The 23,529-nt window shown below is 35.7% G+C and overlaps 2 protein-coding genes across 2 annotated transcripts; both read left to right on the top strand.

Moving 5' to 3' along the window:
- Nucleotides 1-1,115, top strand: LOC104780076 (uncharacterized). Its single transcript, XM_010504533.3, has one exon. It carries the CDS (start codon nucleotides 258-260, stop codon nucleotides 927-929), a length of 672 nt encoding a protein of 223 aa, XP_010502835.1. The 5' UTR covers nucleotides 1-257; the 3' UTR covers nucleotides 930-1,115.
- Nucleotides 1,116-18,475: 17,360 nt separating this feature from the next.
- On the top strand, nucleotides 18,476-23,529 carry LOC104780074 (ABC transporter B family member 22-like). Its single transcript, XM_010504531.3, has 7 exons — nucleotides 18,476-18,860; nucleotides 19,163-19,217; nucleotides 19,333-19,511; nucleotides 19,612-20,069; nucleotides 20,143-20,683; nucleotides 20,805-21,701; nucleotides 21,971-23,529. Exons 1-7 carry the CDS (start codon nucleotides 18,666-18,668, stop codon nucleotides 23,339-23,341), a joined length of 3,696 nt encoding a protein of 1,231 aa, XP_010502833.2. The 5' UTR covers nucleotides 18,476-18,665; the 3' UTR covers nucleotides 23,342-23,529.

Below are 23,529 nucleotides of genomic sequence, written 5' to 3'. Positions count from 1 at the left end.
GAGAAGAAAGTAATAATAATATGTCTGGAATAAGAGCAGATTTGAAGGGCATGCCTGTTCTTTGTCTCCTCCACCTCTTCTTCTTCTTCTCCTTCTACCTGTCTTTTCATTTTCATTTTGTTCTTTCTGTTCGCCATTTGGTCTTCCACAATCGGACCCACCAAAATCTTTGCTTAGGGAATCTTGAAAGTTTCGTATAAGAATCGTTTCGGAGGAAGAAGAAAAAGAAACAGAGCAAAAGACAGAGAGATATAACAATGGAGATGAAGAGAGACATTAGAGTTGAGAAGAAGAAGGAGGAGGAAGACAACATGTATACTTCGTTGTTGACAGCAGTTGTTGTTCTCTCCATGGCTTGTCTTAAGCATTTCTCTTCTGTATCGTATTTGATCGAGCAATGGCGTTCTTTGGTCTTTCTTCTACTCAACGTTGTCCTCTTAGCGGTTTACTTCACCTCGACTCGTCCTAGCTCCGTTGAGACTCATGAATTGATCAAGAGTCGTCGAGGAGGTTGTAGATTGAGAATGATGCGAGGGAAGAAGGATAAGCTTAAGAAGAAAAAGACAAGGATTGTGGAGGAACCAGCTTGTTCTGACCAAGATTTCTTAGTTGTTGAGCCAAGAGAAGTGATAAAGAAGTGTGTTTTAGTGGAGGAGACGAAAAGGGTTTGTCCTGAAATGAAGGAAACTGTGACAGATTGTTTGTTTCACAAGAAAGAAGTAGACCTTAATGGAGAGGAAGATGAATTCGAGCCAGGGAGGTTATCCAATGAGGAATTGAACGAGAGAGTAGAAGCGTTCATCACGACGTTTCGACAACATTTGGTGCTTGATGCGCGAAGAGGCAGAGTCAGAGATCCCGAGCAGAATATGAGATCAAATGACTCTGACATTAGGTTTTTAGGTCGGGAAGTCACTTGTTCGGTTTAAAAGTTTCTCTACAATATTTTTTTCTTTTTAACATTCGTTCGGTTTTGTTCGCTATTTGGCTTTACTTCTTTTGTGGGATTTGAGCTAAATAGCGCAAAAGATCTTTTTTTTTTTCTTTTCGGAATGTAATGTCATAAGACACAAAGACTATTCAAAACCTCTACAAAAGAACCAAAATTTGAAAAACTAAATCTTCTTATATGTTATATGTAAGTCCAACAATGACATAAACCAGTAGAGCGAAAGTTCAAATGTCATCGAGATTCACACTTCCGAATTTTGAGTGTCAATGTTAAGGTCCCAATCAGAGTTTACAAGAACACAAGACTTTAACTATTTTTTTTTCTATCCTCCCTTTGGTTTACATCAACTTATATATAGAAAAACATAATAAGAGATTTGTATCTATCTAGAATAAAGAATAATATCCGAAAATATACACCGAAAGATAATGACTATATCTAAATCCAAATAAACACAAAACACCTAAAACTCTTATAGCTAGGATGGATTAGGCATTCTCGTACGTATGGGCCGATCGCATGAACCCATCAGTCAAGTTAATTATAAGAAGGGAAGATGAGCTCTTCGTCGTAATGCACAAGGATCTCTTGACATGAAAAACGTAATACTTTTATTGATATCGCTTATGATCAGTAAAAGTTGTACAAAATGTTTAGTTAAAGAAGAAAGTGAATACACTTACTTACATTGAGCTAGTCATATATAGAGTAAAAATGTGGGTTCCCTTCTTCATAGTACCTCATCTGAATTTATAAGACATTTGGCTCATATCGATTACAAGATCCCCATTGCGACGTGCACCTTCAATCTTTGGACAGTTCTCCAAGATTCTTGAATTATCCGGAGTTCCATTGACTTCACAATCAATTCTGAACCTTCCTGCTAGGCCAAGCTTGGTGGACAACGGCTGCAATCGAACCAGTTATTGATTTGTTGATACCAACAGCTGTCACAATACACTAAGTCCATGAGACAAATCACAAATGTGACCCAAAAAAAAAATGAAGGTAATATTACCAACACCAATTTAGTTCAAATTAATAGGTTGATTTTTTTTTTTTGTTAACAGGTTGATTTAATTAGTTAATCTTTTTTAATAGTTTGATTTAATGTAGTTTCTTTTAAGATTAAATCATATAAGAAAATGAAATCTGATATTTTATTGAATAAACACGTTTAAACTTTTTTATATTGACTATATATATATTGACAAAAAAATGAATGGGACGAAAAATGGATAGATAAAAAAAATAGAAATGAATAGTTTTTATTTTGTTCTTTTCCATTAGAGTGGAGGAACACTTTTTTTTGTTCTTTTCTTTTCTTTTCATTATTCCTCTCATAGATGAAATACTTGAATAATCAACTTTTCGCTTTAAACTGATGACTCTAGTTTTCACCCGATTTTTTTTTCTTTTAAAGTGGCTACTGATATATTAGCCCTATTCGTTTCAGTGTCGCGCGACTCTTTACGGCGACTGTTTCTAAAACGCTGAGTTTTAAATTTTCTTTTGTTTTTTTAATTTGGGTTGTGTCGTACAGAGAAGAAAAAACAAGAAAAGTACAGATCTGAATTTTGTGTCAATGGCAATTTGATTTGGTTTTGCCGATCTGTAAAATGAAAAAAATGAGTGATTGTCGCTGTTTCAAGCAAAGGCTTTGGGTTTTGTTACTGCTTTAACTGGCGATTCCAAATTTTAAAAATTTTGATCGCTGCGACAGAAACTAGAGGAGATGAAGAAGAGATAAAGAAGATCTGAAAGTAATTTTATGAAGAACAGTCGCTGTCACAGCGACTAACCTTCCGAACAGGGCTATTATGGTTTTTGTGGTATTTTTTAGGATGTTTTTGAGTCTTTACAGGTTTTCTAGGATTTTAGCATGGATAGAGCAAAGTGGAGCAATTTGGATCATTTTGGAGCATTAATACCGAAGAAACAAACTTGGAGTCAGAACAGAGAGGGAGTGTCGATCGACACTGCCTTAGCATCGATCGACACTGCCTTAGCATCGATCGACACCGTGTTTAGCCAACGAGAGAATCAAGTTTTGGAAGTTTCACAAATTCAGCCAAAATTTTCCATATTTGCAACACAAGTCCGTGACGTGTTTTTGGACATATAAATAATACTTTTAGGTTTCAGAAACTCTTAAGTTATATTCTAGCAGTTTTTGAGAGAGAGATTATTGAGAGGCTTTGGGAGAGATGAATCTGAATTCTTTGTAGAGAGAAGATTTCTGAACTCCCTCTTTTACTATTCAATAATCTATTGCATGTTATTCAGAATTATGATTTATTCTTCGTTAAACATGTCTGAGTAGTTTGCTTGTTAGGTTTAAGGTTTTTCATAGGGTTTTTATGGTTTATTAGATCTTTAATTTTTAGGGTTCTTAATCTTTTATGATCTTCATCCTTGGTTGTTCTTCACAATAATTCTTGATTGATCACCTAGAATTGTTATCATAGGGAAATAAATTGATATGAAAATATAATTGTTTTCCTGATTAAAACCATTGATGAGCAAAATTACTTTTTACAAAGAGATTTAATTTAGTAATTTTGTGAACTTATCTAAACCTGAATTTAAAGCTGATTTTTAACCTAAAATTTTACAAAGAGATTTGGATTTTCTGGTTTTAAATTTAGACAATATTTGCAGTGAGAACTGATTTATCTTACAAATTATGTTTAGAGTTCTAGATCTGATTTTAATTGTTTGAACCTTAATTAATTTACTGATTTAATATTTTATAATTTCCTGAGAAATTCCCTAGGCTTAACCTTTTGATTTTCTGATTTCATAACACTTTTATTTATAATTTGCAATTTTTATTTTAATTCAAATTATCTTGTTTAACGTAATCATAAAACTCTATAATTCATTGTGTTTGATCTTGAGTCCTTGTGGAATTCAACCCCTAAGTATTACAGTGATCTCTTAATTTGAGAGAGTAGCTGTAACGCCCCCGAACCGTTCTATGACCACACAGGCCATTAGACAGCCACGGAACGCCACTATGGGAACTGTACCAAGGTGATCCAGTCGAGGGACGGAAGCTGCAAACTTCCCGACCGGTCCTCCCTAGCACAATTCCACCCGCAACCGAGACTACTTAGGCTTTGCAACCCTTGCGGCCTGGTGAGTTGTGTTGACCCGGACAAGGCCGAGTACCATTTGCAATTTGTCATGCTTTTCCCGAAAACCGAATATATTACTTCAATAGTTTATTACGTTGGAAATAAATCACTAAAGCAATATATAAAGATAGTCGGATAACTTGTCATAATTCGCTTATGAAAATATAGGGTTTTACAAAGAACACAAGAAAACCCTATCCGGTACCCTAATGTTTGCTCCAGCTCTAGACTCACTTAGGCTTCCTGCAAAACAAAATAATATCATGAGTAATCTAAGATTACTCAGTGAGCCTGGGAACCCCTTTCTCCTAAACAGGATTCTACTTCCCAACCCGACTACCCCAGCAAGCAAATAAACAAGCAAGTAATCAAAGCAACGCAACAGAAACAAAGCGGAAGCAACAATTATAAACAAGCGAGAGAAGTTAGAACGACACGACTCTACTCGGACGAACTGTACTCGCTAGACACAGAGAAAGTTGACTAGAGGTACAAGGACTGCTCATAGGCATGCTCACTTGGACACAATAGACTCTTAACTCTTACACGACTCGCAAGGACAAACTAGAATAAAACAAGGGACACTTGAAATACCCTAGACTCCTTCACCTATGAGCCCTCGATAATCTGTTCCATTCCACAAAACTTCCCATGCTGAAACCACAAAGGTAACCAGCATGAGCCCCCAAAGGTTACATCTTCATGTAACGGTCATGCTAGTAGCTAGCTAGCCGTGACATTGTCCTGCGCGAGTGGTCATCGGGAACTCTCGCGAGACAGAACCGTATTTGGAACAGAAGATCGACACTATATTCTAGCTAGGACTCGAGAAACAAATTCAAGAGATTTTGCTAAAATAAACCAATCAATCAAGCAACATAAGCAAGAAATTCAAGCAAGAAAACATGCAACAATCAACAAGCAACTAGGATGATAAGTCAAGCAACTTATGATCATTCTACATGCATGCAACCGATTTATCCAACTTAAGCAAATTAATGCAACAAGTTCTTTTACGCATGCAAGCCAGTTTGATTTAACCGTTTAAATCCTTTATGTCCAATTAAGCATGCAACTAAGCTCAACCAAATTATGCAATAAAAATTGCAAGTAAATTTTACCAATTTACTTCATGCATGCAACCGATTTTATGCAAGAAATATTGCAAGTAAAATCTTCACAATTTAACCATGCGTGCAATCTTTTTATCCAAATTTTAAGTATTCCAATTACTTAACATGCACCCAAGTTCATTTTCTCATGGTGATTCCTAGCTCAAATTCTATGTGCATTTAAACATGAATCTAGCATGAATCCTACCATATTTCGCATGCATCAAATTAAACTGATTCTAACATGAATCTAGTCTAAATGCATCACGCAAATGGTGACCGCAAGGATCTAAAGATCCATGCAGCACCGCACACAATTACCGCAGAACTCACCTTGGGGGCAACAGATGATGGATGGACTTCACTGCACCGCGGATCAGACAACTCCCTCTTCTTGCGTCCAACAGCAACTCTTCACAGCTCTTCTTCCTCAGCTCTTTCCTTGGTCCACAACCAGCGTCTCTCTTTTTTCTCTCTTAGTAGCCTTTGAGCGAAATCGAAATTCTCTCCCTTGCGGCAACACTTTTCTCTTTTTCTCTCTTCTTTCTCTCTTCCTTTCCTTTCTCTCTTTCTCTCCTTCTCCCTTATGCAATTTTCGAAATGAGAGAGAGAGGTGATCTTTATATAGAGAAAAAGATGGTGACATGGCCCAATGCATGCTTAAGGTGTGTCCAACACCAAAGTCACCAATTATTTCATGTGTGTACACTTGTTAAGTGAGCACAACACTTGTCCAAGAGAATCTTCTCTTGTCTCCCACTTACTTCCCCTTGATTTAAATTAATCCTTGGTGGAAAATCCTACTTAGATTAATTTTGTGATTAAATAATCACTTAGTAGAGACTCCATTAACTCCACTTTTAATATTTAATTCTCCCTCCTTAGTGGGCTCCTTCCCACTCTTGCTTCCCGTCCAGGACACGTCCTTGTCCACTCGGCGTTCGTCTGGTGCGTCCGGTCGTTCCGCGTACGTCCGGTACGGTACATGGTACATGGTACATGGTACCATCGGCCATCTCTTGGTCTTCTCTCGGTCCGTACTGTCCTTTCTGGTATGTCTCGGACCGTTTCTTCTGCATACGCAGTTTTCTGCGTTAACAACCAAATTTTGGCACCGTTGTCGGGGACTCTTTGATCTACCATTAGATTTGAGATTTTAATTTCGTCTAAATTTTTGTTTTTATTTTCTACTTACACGTTTTTGTTTTTCTTCTCTTTGGTGTTTCAGGTACATGCCTAATAAGCCTCACACAAGGAGCAACAAGACTGGTCCTACTGTGAAGCTTACAAACCAAGATTGGGAAAGCTAGAGCGTGAAAACCGAAAAGCAGCCAAATCCTTGAAGATGGTTAACACAGTCATTCTGATGCGTGATGAGGATGGTGCTTTGAGGGATCAAGAGGGCCACTTGCGCAACGAGCAGGGCCAAAAGGTTGATGTAGAAGGGAATGTTATTGCTGAAGTTGTTGTTGGCGACGAGCAAGCTGCTGTTGTCGATGGTGTCGATCGACACCAACAGGGTATCGATCGACACCCCCTTCCTATAGACGGACGTGGAGCTGCAAATCACGTTAATAATCTGGTTCGAAGACAGGAGAACAAACAAGACATGATCAGGACCATTGCTGACTACAACCGGGCTGATCTTGTGTATGAGAACCGGTCTGCTATTGTTCCTCCTCCATTCCAGAGGAATGATTTTGAGTTGAAACCTGCTTACTTTCAACTAGTTGGGCAGAGACCTTTCTCTAACCTGCCCAATGAGAAGCCTTTGGACCACATTGAGCATTTTGAGGACCTGGTGACCAGTATCAAGGCTAATGGAGTTACTGAGGATTACATCTACTGCAAACTCTTTCCTTACTCACTTGCAGGAGAGGCATCTCAGTGGTTGAAGCAGTTACCAGTTGGATCATTGACAAATTGGCATGACATCAAGGTGGCTTTCCTCAACTACTTCTATGATGATGCAATGTCAGATGAGTTGAGAGTCAAGCTGTCCTCTTTCAAGCAGAGACCAGATGAAGCCTTCAAAGCAGCTTGGGTGAGATTTAAAGCTTATCAGAGGGATTGCCCACACCATGGTTTTTCAAGGGTGCAACTATTGTGTATATTTTTCAGAGGAATTAACTGGGAATATCAGCTAGCTTTGGATGCTGCAAGCCATGGAAACTTCAAGACAAGATTTCCAGAAGATGCTGAAGCTTTGAATAAGAATTTGGCTTCCAACAATAGCACTAAGAGAGCAGATACTGAAAGGAAGAGATTGCATGGAGGATTTGATTCAAACCAGCTAGCTTCTGTTAATGCTAAGCTTGATTCAGTTCACAATCTCCTGGTTGGTAAGAAATCAGTTCACTTTGCTGCTAAAGTTGAGACATTTGAGCCACAACCTGAGACTGGGAATGAAGAAGCATATGTCAACTTTGTATATGGGAATCAGGGTCAGAGATTCGGTAATCATCAAAGCAACAAGCCTTACAGTAGGAAAAATCGGATTACCAGAAGCAGCAACAGAACAATGGTTATACTAGAACCTATGGAAACTCTTCCTATTAGTCTCCACCTCCGCAAACTCCTTCGGAGAGTAGAATGGAGGCCATGCTTGAGCAGCTTCTTCAGGGACATGAGAATATGACAGTGACATTCAATGGAAAAATCGACAATGTCAACACAGAGCTTACTGGGAGGATTGATGCACATAATGTTCATGTTAAAAAGCTGGAGAGTCAAGTGGCACAAAATGCTGGATCTGTTAAAAGGCAAGAGGGTTTTCTCCCTGGAAGAACTGAGACAAACCCTAAGCATACTTGCAATGCCATAGTAGTAAGGGATGGAGATGATGGTGAGATTGTTTCTGCAGAAACGGAAGAGAAATCGACAAATCTGTCGGCTCCAGATGATGGTGTCGATTGACACCACATGGGTGTCGGTCGACACTCATCTCAGACAGAACCCAAAACTGCAAAATCTCAGGTTCCAGCTGTTGAGAGGATGTACAAGCCTAAGATCCCTTTTCCTAAGCCAAGAAGGTCGAAGCAGGATATTGAAGATGCTAGATGCAAGGCAATGATGGACAAGGTGATGATTGAGATGCCTTTGATTGATGCAGTAAAGCTTTCACCACCACTTAAGCGGTATGTGAAAAGAATGGTATCAAATGGTTTGAGCCCTGAGGAAGGAGCACTACTTACAAAGGATGTTAGTGCAATTCTTTTGAACCAGCCCTCATAGAAAAAGAAAGAGAAGAAGCAAGAGGTGGTTGTCTCTAAGAAAGTGCAATGATTCAGTGTAGGACTGCTGAGAAGTTACCAGACCCTGGAAGCTTTGTACTTGATTGCACTATCTCTGTAGAACGGTTTGCTCACTCACTCTGTGATCTCGGTTCTAGTATCAACTTGATACCACATTCGGTTGTTGTGAAACTTGGGATGACAGAATTCAAGCCAACTAGATTATCTCTTATCTTAGCTGATAGATCTCAGAGAATTCCTGAAGGTTTCTTAGAGGATATTCCAATTAAGGTTGGAAACTTCATGATTCCCACTGACTTTGTGGTGCTGAAGTATGATAAAGAGCCTAAAGACCCTCTCATCTTAGGAAGATCTTTCTTGGCTACAGCTGGTGCCATCATATATGTGCAAAAGAGACACATAACACTAAATGTGGATGGTTTAAATATGAACTTTGAGATGCATAAGCTGAGGAGAGCTCCTACTATTGATAGACAGACATTTTCTGTTGAGAAGATTGCTGAGATAAGCTGCAAAGAAGCAAATACACGAGCACCAGGCTCAGTGTCGACCGACACCCTATCAGCATCGATCGACACCCCTCCACATCCGAGACCAAACTTGTCCAAAACTGATGCTCCAAGTCATAAACCTGTTCGTAAACAGACAACTCAACACTCCATACTCCAAAGTCCTCAAGTAAGGCCAAGGTATGCATCTTTTTCACCCAAACCCCCTCCTATCATCAATAAGACCTTCAAAGATACAAAAGCTGTTTTGTAGTTAACCAAGCCACGAGATTATCGTAGAGCGCTTGTTTCTTCTGTTGATGATTTTGCAGGACATAAGAGAAGCAAACCCATCCCTAAATCCCTCCCTGGTCCTGTTCCTCACATCCTTGGCAGAACTCATGCACCTAAAGCTTATACACCACCTTGGATGATGAGACATTCCTCTCGGCAGCATTCATTGCCACGTTCTGATCCATCCGATGCCTGAGCTTCAACACAGTCAAGCTAATGACTGAAAACAAGTGCTTAGTGGGAGGCAACCCACTTCTAGATTTTTCTTTTCCTTTTGAGTCATTTTTCTTTTTGCATTGAGTCAGTTTTTGTTTGAAATTTGTTAGACATTATGAACTATCTATCTATCATGTTGCTTTTAACTTGTGTTTGAGTGTTTCTTAACAGAATAATCATCCAAGGATTGATCCGACAACTCAACAACACAACTAACTGCAACTAACAAGGAGTTACGGCCAAAAAAGCCACCATTCATGATGAGTGTCGATCGACACTGAGATGGTGTTGGTCGACACCGCTGGGTAACCCGAGAATCAGTTCATTTTTTCATTACAATTTCCATACATTTTTGTTTCTTTTAGCTTTCCTCTTACTTGATAACACTGGGGACAGTGTTGTTTAAGTCTGGGGGAGGTTGTCTACTAACTACGTTTTTGTTTTTGAGTTTCAGTTGTGTGTCAGTCAAAACCATAAAGTTTCAGTCAAATTTTTCAAAAATTTTCTTTTTGTCTTTGGGAATTATGATCTTGATTAATGATTTTTCTTATTTGGCTAACACTCTAATGATTATTTGTTTATGCTTGATCTCAGAACTGAAGCTTAGAAAGACTATGAGCTGTATCAACAATCCCGAAAGCCCTTATTCAAAGGATATCTGGTTAAACTAACGTTGTCTCAACTTTTATCAGGATTTTAACTGGACTTAATCTCTTACTTTGGGGTTGGAAATCAGTGGACTAGACTTCTTCTTTGGGCCATACAAGACAGTGCAAATTTTTCAAAGTATGTCTCCCCTCTCTCTTCCCTTCAGTGCTTAAAAAAAAGAGAAAGATCAAAAAAAAAAAAAAAAAGATGAGATGATTTTGATCAGTTTAGAGAGGTAGGTAAATTACCTGTGACCTCATTATTCTACTCTTGAGTCAGATGATCACACAAAGCTTGGAAGCAAGGGGTAGGTAAATTACCGATGACCCCGGTATTCGCTTACAACTTTGTTTTTTTGAAAAAAAAAAAAAAAAAAGGAAATTTTTTGGGAGAAATCAACTCCTTAAAGTGAGAAAAGGTAGAGGAAAGGAGATGTATGAAGAATGTCTTGGCTTGAAGAGAGTCCATATGCCACTGATCAATACACCAAGGTAAGAACTCACCTGTACTTGCTTTAATTTATGTAATGAGATGACAATGGAGATTTCAGAGATTCCAAAGGATTGTGGGATTTGAGTAAGGAATGTTGATGCTTATCATGGTTAAGTATAAGAAGTAAGTTCTTGAGTCAGGTAAATGAAGAGTGTGAATAAGAATCATCATGCAATTGAGTGAGTTCCCAGTTTTCAAACCTCTTTCACAGGTCTAAGCTTATGTTTTACTTCAGGGCAAGCAAATGCTAAGTCTGGGGGAGTTGATATATTATGGTTTTTGTGTTTTTTAACCATGATATAAGGAGTCTTTTAGAGTCTTTTGATTTTTTTTCTAGGATGTTTTTGAGTCTTTACCGATTTTCTAGGATTTTAGCATGGATGGAGCAAAGTGGAGCAATTTGGATCATTTTGGAGCATTAATACCGAAGAAACGAACTTGGAGTCAGAACAGAGAGGGAGTGTCGATCGACACTGCCTTAGCATCGATCGATACTGCCTTAGCATCGATCGACACTGCCTTAGCATCGATCGACACCGTGTTTAGCCAACGAGAGAATCAAGTTTTGGAAGTTTCACAAATTCAGCCAAAGTTTTCCATATTTGCAACACAAGTCCCTGACATGTTTTTGGACATATAAATAGTATTTTTAGGTTTTAGAAACCCTTAAGTTATATTCTAGCAGTTTTTGAGAGAGAGATTATTGAGAGCCTTTGGGAGAGACGGATCTGAATTCTTTGTAGAGAGAAGATTTCTGAACTTCCTCTTTTACTATTCAATAATCTATTGCATGTTATTCAGAATTATGATTTGTTCTTCATTAAACATGTCTGAGTAGTTTGCTTGTTAGATTTAGGGTTTTTCATAGGTTTTTTATGGTTTATTAGATCTTTAATTTTTAGGGTTCTTAATCTTTTATGATCTTCATTCTTGGTTGTTCTTCACAATAATTCTTTATTGATCACCTAGAATTATTATCATAGGGAAATCATTGATATGAGAATATAATTGTTTTCCTGATTAAAACCATTGATGAGCAAAATTACTTTTTACAAAGAGATTTGATTTAGTAATTTTGTGAACTTATCTAAACCTGAATTTAAAGCTGATTTTTAACCTAGAATTTTACAAAGATATTTGGATTTTCTGGTTTTAAAATTAGATAATATTTGTAGTGAGAACTGATTTATTTTTCAAATTGTGTTTAGAGTTCTAGATCTGATTATAATTGCTCGAACCTTAATTAATTTACTGATTTAATATTTTATAATTTCCTGAGAAATTCTCTAGGCTTAACCTTTTGATTTTCTGATTTCACAACACTTTTATTAAATATTTTGCATTGTTTATTTTAATTCAAATTATCTTGTTTAGCGTAATCATAAAACTCTATAATCCATTGTTTTTGATCTTGAGTCCTTGTGGAATTCGATCCCTAAGTATTACAGTGATCTCTTAATTTGAGAGAGTATCTCTATGGTAAATTTGAGCATATCAGCTACCATTCGTAGCCTAAATCTTCCAAATAAGCTGATCTCTTTTGTAGAGTTTAGCATAATTTCTATAAATAATTAATGGATTCCCCATTTGTGGTGATAAATTTTGTATCCACAGTTTAAACCATTATTATTGTGAACTTTTTTGACTTATTGGAGAAAAAGTTTTAAAGCGTTTTATAGGTTAATGTATGTATTAGGGAAGCAAGATGTGTATTTTGCGCACCAAGTAATATGGACCGTAAATTCTGTTAATGTAGTGAAACCCAACCCGAATAATAATATAGATTTTGATATTGTTTCTTGTAAAAGTTATTTTTTATGTGTTTAGGAAAGTTTGCATTAATGTCGTGTTAGTAATATGTAAAAGCTAATTACGTCTTGATCTATGAAACATAACTCAATAAAACTATTCTATTCTATAATACTTGACATGGTATCAGCAGTGCTAGCCCAACATAATACGAGGCCTAATACACAATAATTTTTTAATGAGTTTTATATATAATATGTAAAACTTAAAATCAAATCTTAAAACTTCATTTAAAAGGAGCCTAGTTTTACAATAACAAATTGATAAAATTTAAAAATTAAGATCAAATCTTAAACTTTCAGAAAAATGGAGCATATATTTACAATAATTTTATTTCTTTTGGGCCTAATTGTATTACGAAAAAAAAGAATTGAGGCCCGATACAAATGTGTTTTAGGAATGCGTTTTGGGCCGGATCTGGGTATCAGAGCAGGCGATCCTGTGGATCTAAATGTTTTCTAAATTCCGCTCTGATAACTTTGCGATCTTAATATTCATGAAAGGAGACGATGATGACGTTGATGATCCGGATGATGACTTGAAGCAAGATGTGCTTTGACGTCCACATGATTGTTTCATAATTATTTCTTTATTATTATAAATTAACGTTTTGGTTTTATTTTTAGTTGATGGTTTGGTTAAACACCAGAATTGATGGCAGATCTTTGAGGATTTTTATGTTTTAAGGGTTTGGGTTTTTCACAAATAGTTGTTTATTTTTATTGAATATATGAATATGTCTTATTTTTTCTTTTAGTTTCTTTTATTAGGGAGTTTAGCTATGGTTTAACCATTAGGAGAACTGAGAGTTTATTGGAACGCTCATGTATAGGTTATTGTTAGTCCGATTTTTGGACTGACCAAGATAAGGAAAATTGTTTGTGGAGCTGCAGGGATTGCGTCCACATGATGTTATTATTCCCTTTTACCAAAATCGAATACGAGCTGAAGTTCCACCATTTTTCTCAAGATTGAAGTTTATACCCTGAGTTTTTTGTTGACATGATTTGTCCGTCCTCGACATGATGTCCAACGACATAGGTGTTCAGCTTTGTGTTTGCATAGTTTCGTTTCACGGCACACCTTTGTCGTGCGGGAAAGTATTAGGGAAACAAGATGTGTATCTTGCGGACCAAGTAATATGGACCAAAAAATCCGTTAACAAAGTGAAGCCCAACTCGAAGAATAGTGTAGATCTTGATTTTGCTTATTGTGCAAGCTATTTTCTTATGTGTTTCGAAAAGTTTACATTCTGTGATTAGGAAAGTTTACATTATATCGTGTTAGCAATATGTCAAAACTAATCACTATATCTTATATAATAAGAGAAGGTTTTTCTCAACTTCTTCTAAGAACATAACACCTGGCTGTTTATACCCGGCTGTTTTCTCACCCCATTTTAAAAACTTTTATTGTTTTCTTTTACGTACTTATATTGGGCTTACACAACTTAGTTAAAATATAGGCCTACCAAAATATATTGTCACCCCTAAAACCAAAAGGCAGTAACGATGTCGATCCCACCTTTTGTCATCTTCTAGCTTCATCACCATCGTTCCAGTAGCCTTTGTGTTTTTGTACTCATCTTCCCACCTCCTACGTTCACACCTCCGACGTTCCTTTTTCCATCGAACCTTTGTGATTTCGTCCCGCTATATACGCCACTGGTTTCTGTCCTTCGCTGCAAGATCTTCCGCAATGTTATCCGTTAACATCTCTGACATCCCATTGGAGTCATATTAATTGCAAAATCAAATTGGATTTCATCGTTTGTTTGCCATCAAATTGGGTCTTTTATCTGGTTCGCCATCAAATTGGGTAAATCTCTAACTGTGAAGACCAAAGTGTAACAAATATATGTATTAACATGTCAAAATTAAAATATATCTATACAGAAAATATTAAAAAAAAAAATTAATATAAACAATTTTGATTATTAAACATAATTAACGTTTAATGGACAAAAAAAAATCTGAGTCTTTGCAACCACAAATCTCACGTTAATTTAAAGATGATCTGAACTTTTTTGGAATTATATGTTTAGATCTGAACATTGGTTAGAACTATATCATTTATGTTTTTTCCAACTGGTGTTAACGTTAAAATTACATACATTATTTTTCATATTCACTAAATTTAAATGATATATCTTGACTAAAAATATATTAACATTTCTGCAATATTCTTTTAGTAGTTATATATTGATATCATTTATCAATATTTGATATAATTACCATAACATTATAATTTAACAAAAAAAATATATTACCATTTATGCAATGTCCTTTTAATAATTATACATTGATATCATTTTTTAATATTTTATATAATTACCATAACATTATAATTTCACATAGGTATTATTTACCAATATTTTATATAATTACCATAACATTATAATTTTTCAAATAAGAAAGAATTGAATATTAATATTATTATTTTGGAAAAAAATAAAATTTCCGATACTTAAAGATTTAAATATTAATATCATAATTTTGGAAAAATATAATGTGATGGTTATTAAATTCTTTACTAATTTCAAGCTATAAAAATATTATAATATTATAATAATTATTTGTTGACAAAAAAATTATAACATTTGTTTCTCAGTTTTTGTGCAAAAATATCAAATCAGTTTATTCTAAAATAATTTCAAGATATAAAACAATATGATATTTTATTTTTCTTTAATAGTAATCATTAACACAATTTATTGCATATTAATTCTTTAAAATGTTACTCCCATGATGTTTGAATTTATTTTTTTAAACATCTTTCATCATATGAATACACTTTAATATATTAATTGCAATAAAAATTGTGTTTTACAAAAAAAAAAAAAAAAAAAAAACAGACAAAACGTGTCGAACTACTACAAATTTAAATATTACGATTATCCAATATTGATTTCTCTTTTGTTATTTTCTTGGATTCCTCTTGCCTGCGGCGGTAGGTCACAAAACCATTATCTCCAAACGTTGTTTCTTGTGAGAATGATCTTGGGAATTCTTTAGTGCACACTCCATTCTTTGTGTATGCTAAATTAGGATTTTCTTTTCCACATGGGCCATGCATCATAAACTGCTCCACCATCATAAAACCTTATGTGTCTTGTGTTTCATCTGGGATCTCGGCTGAGATGATTTTATCTATGTCTGTGGCCGTTGGTTTTTTCTAACCAAACCAGGATATGTGCGTGTGGTAGGCCACACTTTTGAAAGTCGATGGTGTATATAACTGCAAGAAAAGGATGGTATTAGTAAATGTATTTGATTAGTATTCCCTGCATTTACACAATGTATATTTACCGGATTTAGCTTTTCCAAAGAAGACTCCCTCCCATAAAATTTACACACAGTTCTTACTTAGGTCCATCTACTATTGGACTAATCATCTTTTCATATACGATGCAAAATATTATCACTGGGAAAAAAGACTGCCGAAACATTATATTATTGTATTAAATAGAAAAGGAAACAAATGAATTCTCATACAAGCAAGAATTTTATTAAAAATTAAATAAAAAACATTATTCAATAATTCCACGAGCCAAACATGCTTCTTTGTATGTTTTATAAACAACGCCTTCGAATTTCCTCAAATGCAATAAGAAGGCTCGAAATCGAAGATAACAACCCAAATGCAACAAGAAGGCTCGATGTGGAAGTGGCAATAAGAGATCTAGAATATACCAAAACACAAGTGACATAAGAAGAAGAAAAGGAATGCTCAATATATCTCCAAAATCTAAAGGGGGAGAAAAATAATTTCACGAGCCAAACACTCTCCTTTACAATCACAAATTCCACCATAAATATATTACAAGTTGGTTACGTCGCAAAACAACCTGTCCTAACTGTAGAAGAGAATTACTCTAAACTTTACTACTTTTGGTAATACAATAAAGAATCATGAATTGTTCCATTTTCTTATTCAATATAACAACACCACAATAAAATACGATACTTGGTTATCTTTTACACATGACATTATGGTAAATGTTTACAAACCCACAAACTCTCAAACTCCGTAGTAGACTACAAAAAAAAAAAGGAACAAAATGGTAACTGAAGACACACAAAACAATAGAAAACCACGAATACAAATAACAAACAAAAACAATTACTCTCTAACTTAAAAATCCAAAACCAATGCAAACTCAACCCGTGCTACGCATGGGGTAACTACTAGTATATATATATGTCTTGATCTATGAAACAGAACTCAATAAAACTATTCCATTCTATAATACTTGACAGGATGCAATGTTTAACTTAGTGCTTCGATTTCCAAGAAGCACTGTTTATAAGTTAATGGAGCAATGTTTATCCGAAGTTTCAATGTTTCATAATGTTACACATTTGAAATCATTCTTGGTAATGTCGTGTGTTGTGAGGAGAACATGTCCACCACGCAAATGTCGTATATGCAAAACTAACTATGGTGAATTCAAGTGTTATAAGAAGACCCATGTCATAGAATCGTTGTTTGTGTAAACTTTTTATCGTAGTCATTTTTATTTTAAAAAGTAAATGTCATTATTAGGAGTCGTTTACATCAAACATCTTTTATAATGATGGATTAATTGGCGGAAAAAACCATTTATTATCCTACAATTTTTTAAAGAAAAAAAACAAGTGTGAAATATTAAAAGTTATGAAGCCTACGTACATCTCTCACATCCCTTAATTGGTAGCAGCAGAAGGTCGTAAGTCGTAACAAAGACCAACTCAACTCCATGCATGTGCGTGGGTGTCTAGAATCTTTCGAGTCTTTATTTTTAATATCTACGTTTAACTTATTTTAATCTACAATAATTAAAAATATTATAAGAATTTGGGTTTTATGTGTGCTCTAATAAAGAAAAAGAAAAAATAATTAGTTGGAAAAAATTCTTTAAAACTCGAAATTATCATATACTAGTTATGAGAAATTTGTTTTACACGTTACCAATTCGTATTATCAGAAGTTAATTAATTTCAGACTAGTGAAGATTATGGATCAAAAGATCAAACATTTTCTATTTAAAGATAATACAATTTTATTAAATGCCATAAAATGTCTAATTATGTAAGTACTATAGTGACATGATGTATAATTCTAATTCTAATGGTCAGTGATTTATAAAGATAGCTAAAGTCAATGATACATTGAATATTGATGAACTGATATATATCTATATTTAAATGGTCAAATTGGCCTTTGGTTGGCTAGTCTACAAACGTGTAAGATGAATAAGATACTATAGAATTGTCGACCAAAAATAAGATTCAAGTCGCATTCAATTGAGTTTGTCTTTTCTTTCCCCATCAAAATATGTTTTCGGATTCACAAGTACGAGATGAGAAACACGAAAATATGAGATATCTTAGTGTACAACGTAACATTGTGTCTAAAATATGAGATATGTTGACCGCATAAAATTGAACGTTGTAGTTCCTAATGCTGAAAAATAAATGAAATCATAACTTCAGTTTTCAAGGTTCAACGTTCATGGAAACCGAGATAAAAATATTAAAGAAAAAAGTCACAATAGCTTGCTACGGTTTGGTACGTACGTAGACTTAATTTGGCTGGGTGGGAGAAGAACTTAACAAAGAGAATGACCATGTTCATGGTATAGAGAACTTATATGACCATTAACTGAAAATTCACAAAATAAGTTCTTAATATATACTAATTAAGCCATGCCTAGATTATCAATGAATGTTATATTATATATATTCACTGAAGATTTACAAAAATCTTGATATACTACTAACAGGGGCCAGAGCGGTGCCTAGATTAGCAACAAATGTTTATTTTTTCTTAGCTAGTCACGGTAGTTTCCTCTGCGATGAAATTTTTTGATACAAAACGTTTTCTAGCACAAATTTTGACATGAAAATGTAAAAATAAAGTTAACGTGAAGAAAATTGAATATCTTAAATAGCCAAATAGGGTATATTATATACAAAATGATTGAACCTTTTTAAATGGAATAACAAATACATGTCATCAATATTAAAAGGCCAACGATCTCTCTCAAAGTTGTTATATAAAACGACCGAGGAGGACGACGTGAATTAACAAATTACATCAAACGAGAAAATGACAAAAAACTAATATATTTTAACACAAAGTTATGGCTCCTCATTAATAGGGCCACTTGTTGCTAAAGGAAAGGGGACTTTGTGTTCTGTCGTTTCCCTAAAGTCAAGGTGTTGTTTTGGATTTTCGTTTCCGAAACAGAAAAAAAGAAACAAAAGGAGAGGAAAAAGATGAAGTGTTTTCGAAACATAAGATCGATATTCATGCACGCGGACGGTGTGGATTTAATACTGATGGGACTAGGTTTATTTGGAGCCATCGGTGATGGCATCATCACTCCTACAATATTTTTCATCATCGGCCTGCTACTGAATGACATAGGTGGTTCCTCCGGAAATGAAACCTTCATGCATGCCATCATAAAGGTTTTTCTCTCCTCTTTAATCTATTTTGTTTGTTTTTGGTCTTAGCAAGAACAAATGACGATATGTGTTTACATATAAACATATATTTATGTTAGCAATTATGAGAATTGTGTATACTTAATTCTAATATATAATATATGATTATTTTTTGCATTAATTGCTAATTGGTTTTGAGATGAAATCACTTGAGCAAAAAATATATAAGTAAATATATTATTATTATTATTTTTTTTATATAACTTTTTTTCTTTATCATAATGTTCTTCGACTTTTTTTTTGTTGGTACACGTTGGGTTTAACAGAAAGCTGTAGCATTGCTTTATGTCGCTTGCGCAGCTTGGGTGATATGTTTCGTTGGTAAGTCATTTAGATAGTGTTTTTTTCTTTCTGTAAACAAAGAAAATTAAATTTAGTTCATTTCGAAGTAATTAATTTTAATTTGTGGATGGTTTTCCAAATTCAAACAAAACAGAAGGATATTGCTGGACAAGGACAGGGGAGAGACAAGCATCAAGAATGAGAGGGAAGTACTTAAGAGCAGTGTTAAGACAAGATGTGAGTTACTTTGATCTTAATGTAACAAGCACTTCTGACGTTATCACCAGTGTATCCAGTGACACTCTTCTCATCCAAGACGTCCTTAGTGAAAAGGTTGTAACCTATATATCTCTATATCTTAAAGTACTAATTATTATTGCTTCTTTTAGTGAAAAGGTCTCACAAGTGAAATTTGTTTATATATTACAAACAGTTACCAAACTTTTTGATGAATGCATCAGCGTTTGTGGCAAGCTACATCGTGAGTTTCATCATGTTGTGGAGACTCACAATCGTATGCTTCCCGTTCTTTATCCTCCTCTTGATCCCTGGACTGATGTGCGGACGAGCCCTTATCAGCATCTCGAGAAAAATACGCGAAGAGTACACTGACGCCGGTTCTATTGCCGAGCAAGCTATCTCGTTGGTGCGAACCGTTTATGCATTTGGTAGTGAGAGAAAGATGGTAGCAAAATTCTCAGCTGCACTTCAAGGCTCAGTGAACCTAGGGTTGAGACAAGGACTAGCTAAAGGAATCGCCATTGGGAGCAGTGGTATAAATTATGCAATTTGGGGGTTCATGACTTGGTATGGAAGTCAGATGGTTATGTACCATGGCGCTAAAGGCGGTACTATCTTCGCAGTCATCATTTGCATCACCTCTGGTGGCACGTAAGTATTCATGTCTAAGGCTTTTTGATTTATCTTATTGTAGTTTTGATCTTTGGTATCTTATTTTGGGTAGATCACTTGGTCGAGGCTTGTCGAATCTCAAAGAATTCTCAGAGGCAGTTGTAGCGGTGGAAAGGATTGTCAAAGTGATAAACAGAGTTCCTGACATTGATTCAGAGAACCTAGAAGGTCAAATTCTTGAGAAAATTAAAGGAGAAGTCCAGTTTAAGAATGTGAAGTTCATGTACCCATCTAGACTCGAGACCCCAATCTTTAATGATTTATGTTTAATGATTTCATCTGGGAAAACTGTTGCCCTGGTGGGTGGAAGTGGATCAGGAAAATCAACTGTGATATCACTTTTACAAAGATTTTATGATCCGGCCGCAGGAGAGATTCTCTTTGATGGTGTGTCCATTGACAAATTGCAAGTAAAGTGGTTGAGATCACAAATGGGTCTTGTTAGCCAAGAGCCAACACTCTTTGCCACATCAATAGAGGAAAATATATTATTTGGTAAAGAGGATGCATCCATGGATGAAGTAGTGGAAGCCGCAAAGTCCTCAAATGCTCATGATTTCATTTCTCAGTTTCCTCTTGGTTACAAAACTCAGGTTAGATTCCAAATTAAGAAAATAGTGATTATGTGTGTTTTTTTTTTTTGTTTTTTTGTTTTTTTTTTTTTTTTTAAGTTGGATCAAGATGTATATATAGTTTAATTTTTACGCAAAAAAGGTTGGGGAGAGAGGAGTGCAAATGTCAGGGGGTCAGAAGCAGAGAATTGCAATTGCACGTGCGATAATCAAATCACCAACAATTCTCTTGCTAGACGAGGCAACAAGCGCATTAGACTCAGAATCCGAAAGAGTAGTTCAAGAAGCCTTAGACAATGCCTCTATTGGTCGTACAACTATTGTTATTGCCCACCGTCTCTCTACTATTCGTAATGTTGATGTTATATGTGTATTCCACAATGGTCATATTGTAGAAACTGGATCACACGAAGACCTCATGGAGAACTTAGATGGTCAATATACTTCTCTAGTGCGCTTACAGATGATGAAAAATGAAGAATCAGATAATAACATTAGCGTAGGTATGGGAGATAGTCAATTCTCAATTTTAAGTAAAGATGTGAAGCATAGTCCAAGGTTTTCTATTCAAAGCCAGTCTAACTTGCTCACGGCTTCAAGCGTTGATACGGACGATCTTGGTGCAATTCCGAAGGATAAGAAGAAGCATGTGCCATCTTTTAGGAGATTGATGGCGATGAATAAACCAGAGTGGAAACATACATTGTATGGTTGCATAAGTGCAGTCTTATATGGGGCATTACAACCAGTGTACGCATATGCTTCAGGATCAATGGTGTCAGTGTATTTTCTAACGAGTCATGATGAAATGAAGGAAAAAACAAGGATCTACGTGTTGCTTTTTGTTGGCCTAGCTGTATTGTGTTTTTTGACCAGTATCATTCAACATTATAGTTTTGCTTACATGGGTGAATATCTAACGAAACGTATCCGAGAAAATATTCTCTCCAAGCTATTGACCTTTGAAGTAAGCTGGTTTGATGAAGACCAGAACTCAAGTGGTGCAATTTGCTCTAGACTAGCAACAGACGCAAAAGTGGTATGTCTTCTGTCTTACTAATTTTTTTTTTCCGGTAAACTCTTCTGTGTTACTAATTTAAACTCTGTGAGACAACTTTTTTATTTTGTTTTTTATTTTACCAAATACAGTAAAACCTCGATAAATTAATTAGTAAGTCATATTTTTATTGAGTTATCAATTTATCCATATATAAATAATTAAACCGAAAATATATTGATTTATCCATAATTTATCAAGTATTAATTTAGAAAGGTTATACGGTATCTTATAACTTTTTGTTATGTCAGGTGAGATCTGTTGTCGGTGAACGCGTATCATTGTTAGTACAAACTATATCAGCAGTGAGCGTAGCTTGCACACTTGGTTTGGTCATTGCTTGGAAATTAGCCATTGTAATGATTGCGGTACAACCTGTGGTTGTTGCGTGTTTCTACACTCAACGCATTGTACTCAAAAGCATATCCAAAAAAGCCATTAAAGCACAAGAGGAGAGCAGCAAACTAGCTGCCGAAGCCGTCTCCAACATCAGAACCATCACAGCTTTCTCGTCACAAGAACGGATCCTAAAATTACTCAAAAAGGTTCAAGAAGCCCCACAGAGAGAAAACATTCGCCAATCATGGTTAGCAGGGATTGTGCTAGCAACTTCTCAAGGCCTCATGACATGTACTTCAGTTTTGGGGTACTGGTACGGTGGTAGACTAATTGCTGATGGAGAGATCATGTCAAAAGCTTTCTTTGAGTTGTTTATACTCTTTGTGAGTACTGGTCGAGTTATTGCGGACGCTGGAGCCATGACAACGGATCTAGCCAAGGGCTCGGATGCGGTTGGTTCAGTGTTTGCAGTGTTAGATCGCCGCACTAACATTGATCCGGAGAGCCCGGATGGATTTATCCCACAAAACATAAAAGGACAAATCAGATTTGCAAATGTGGACTTCGTGTACCCAACACGACCTGATGTGTTTATATTCAAGAACTTCTCTGTTGAGATTAACGAGGAAAAGTCAACAGCGGTTTTGGGTCCAAGTGGGTCAGGGAAGTCCACAATAATTAGTTTGATCGAGCGGTTCTATGACCCGTTAAAGGGTACTGTGGAAATCGATGGCCGTGATATAAGGTCGTATCATCTGAGATCACTTCGTCAAAACATAGCTTTGGTTAGCCAAGAGCCAACGTTGTTCGCTGGGACTATCCGTGAGAACATCATGTACGGAGAGGCATCTGACAAGATTGATGAATCAGAGATTATTGAGGCGGCGAAGGCAGCGAACGCTCATGATTTCATTACATCACTATCGAGGGGTTATGACACAAACTGCGGGGATAAAGGAGTACAATTGTCTGGCGGTCAAAAACAGAGGATAGCGATCGCTCGTGCGGTTTTGAAGAACCCATCTGTGTTGCTCCTTGATGAAGCTACGAGCGCTTTGGACAGCCAATCAGAGCGCTTGGTACAAGATGCACTCGAGCATTTGATGGTTGGAAGGACAAGTGTTGTGATTGCACATAGGCTTAGTACGATTCAAAACTGTGACATGATAATTGTTTTAGACAAAGGGGAAGTTGCCGAATGTGGAACGCACTCTTCCTTGTTGGGAAAAGGTCCGACGGGCACATATTTCACATTGGTCAGTCGCCAGAGAACTCATTGTTGAAGAACATTTATTGTTTTTATGAAATTTCAATTACCATACATATATTGAAATCCCAATGTATATTACGGAAACCAGTTTGGGATCTCGATAAAATGGATATTCTAGGAAATGACTCATTTATTTCTACAATTTTGAACCATCACTCTTATTTTTAAATTTTCTATAAATATAGCATTTGTTTAAATGTA

The sequence above is a fragment of the Camelina sativa genome, chromosome 4 (assembly GCF_030686135.1).
Source record: "Camelina sativa cultivar CO46 ecotype springtype chromosome 4, ASM3068613v1".
Classification (NCBI taxonomy): Eukaryota; Viridiplantae; Streptophyta; class Magnoliopsida; order Brassicales; family Brassicaceae; genus Camelina; species Camelina sativa.
Note: the sequence above shows the minus strand (reverse complement) of the source record. Positions and strands in the feature narration are given on the sequence as shown.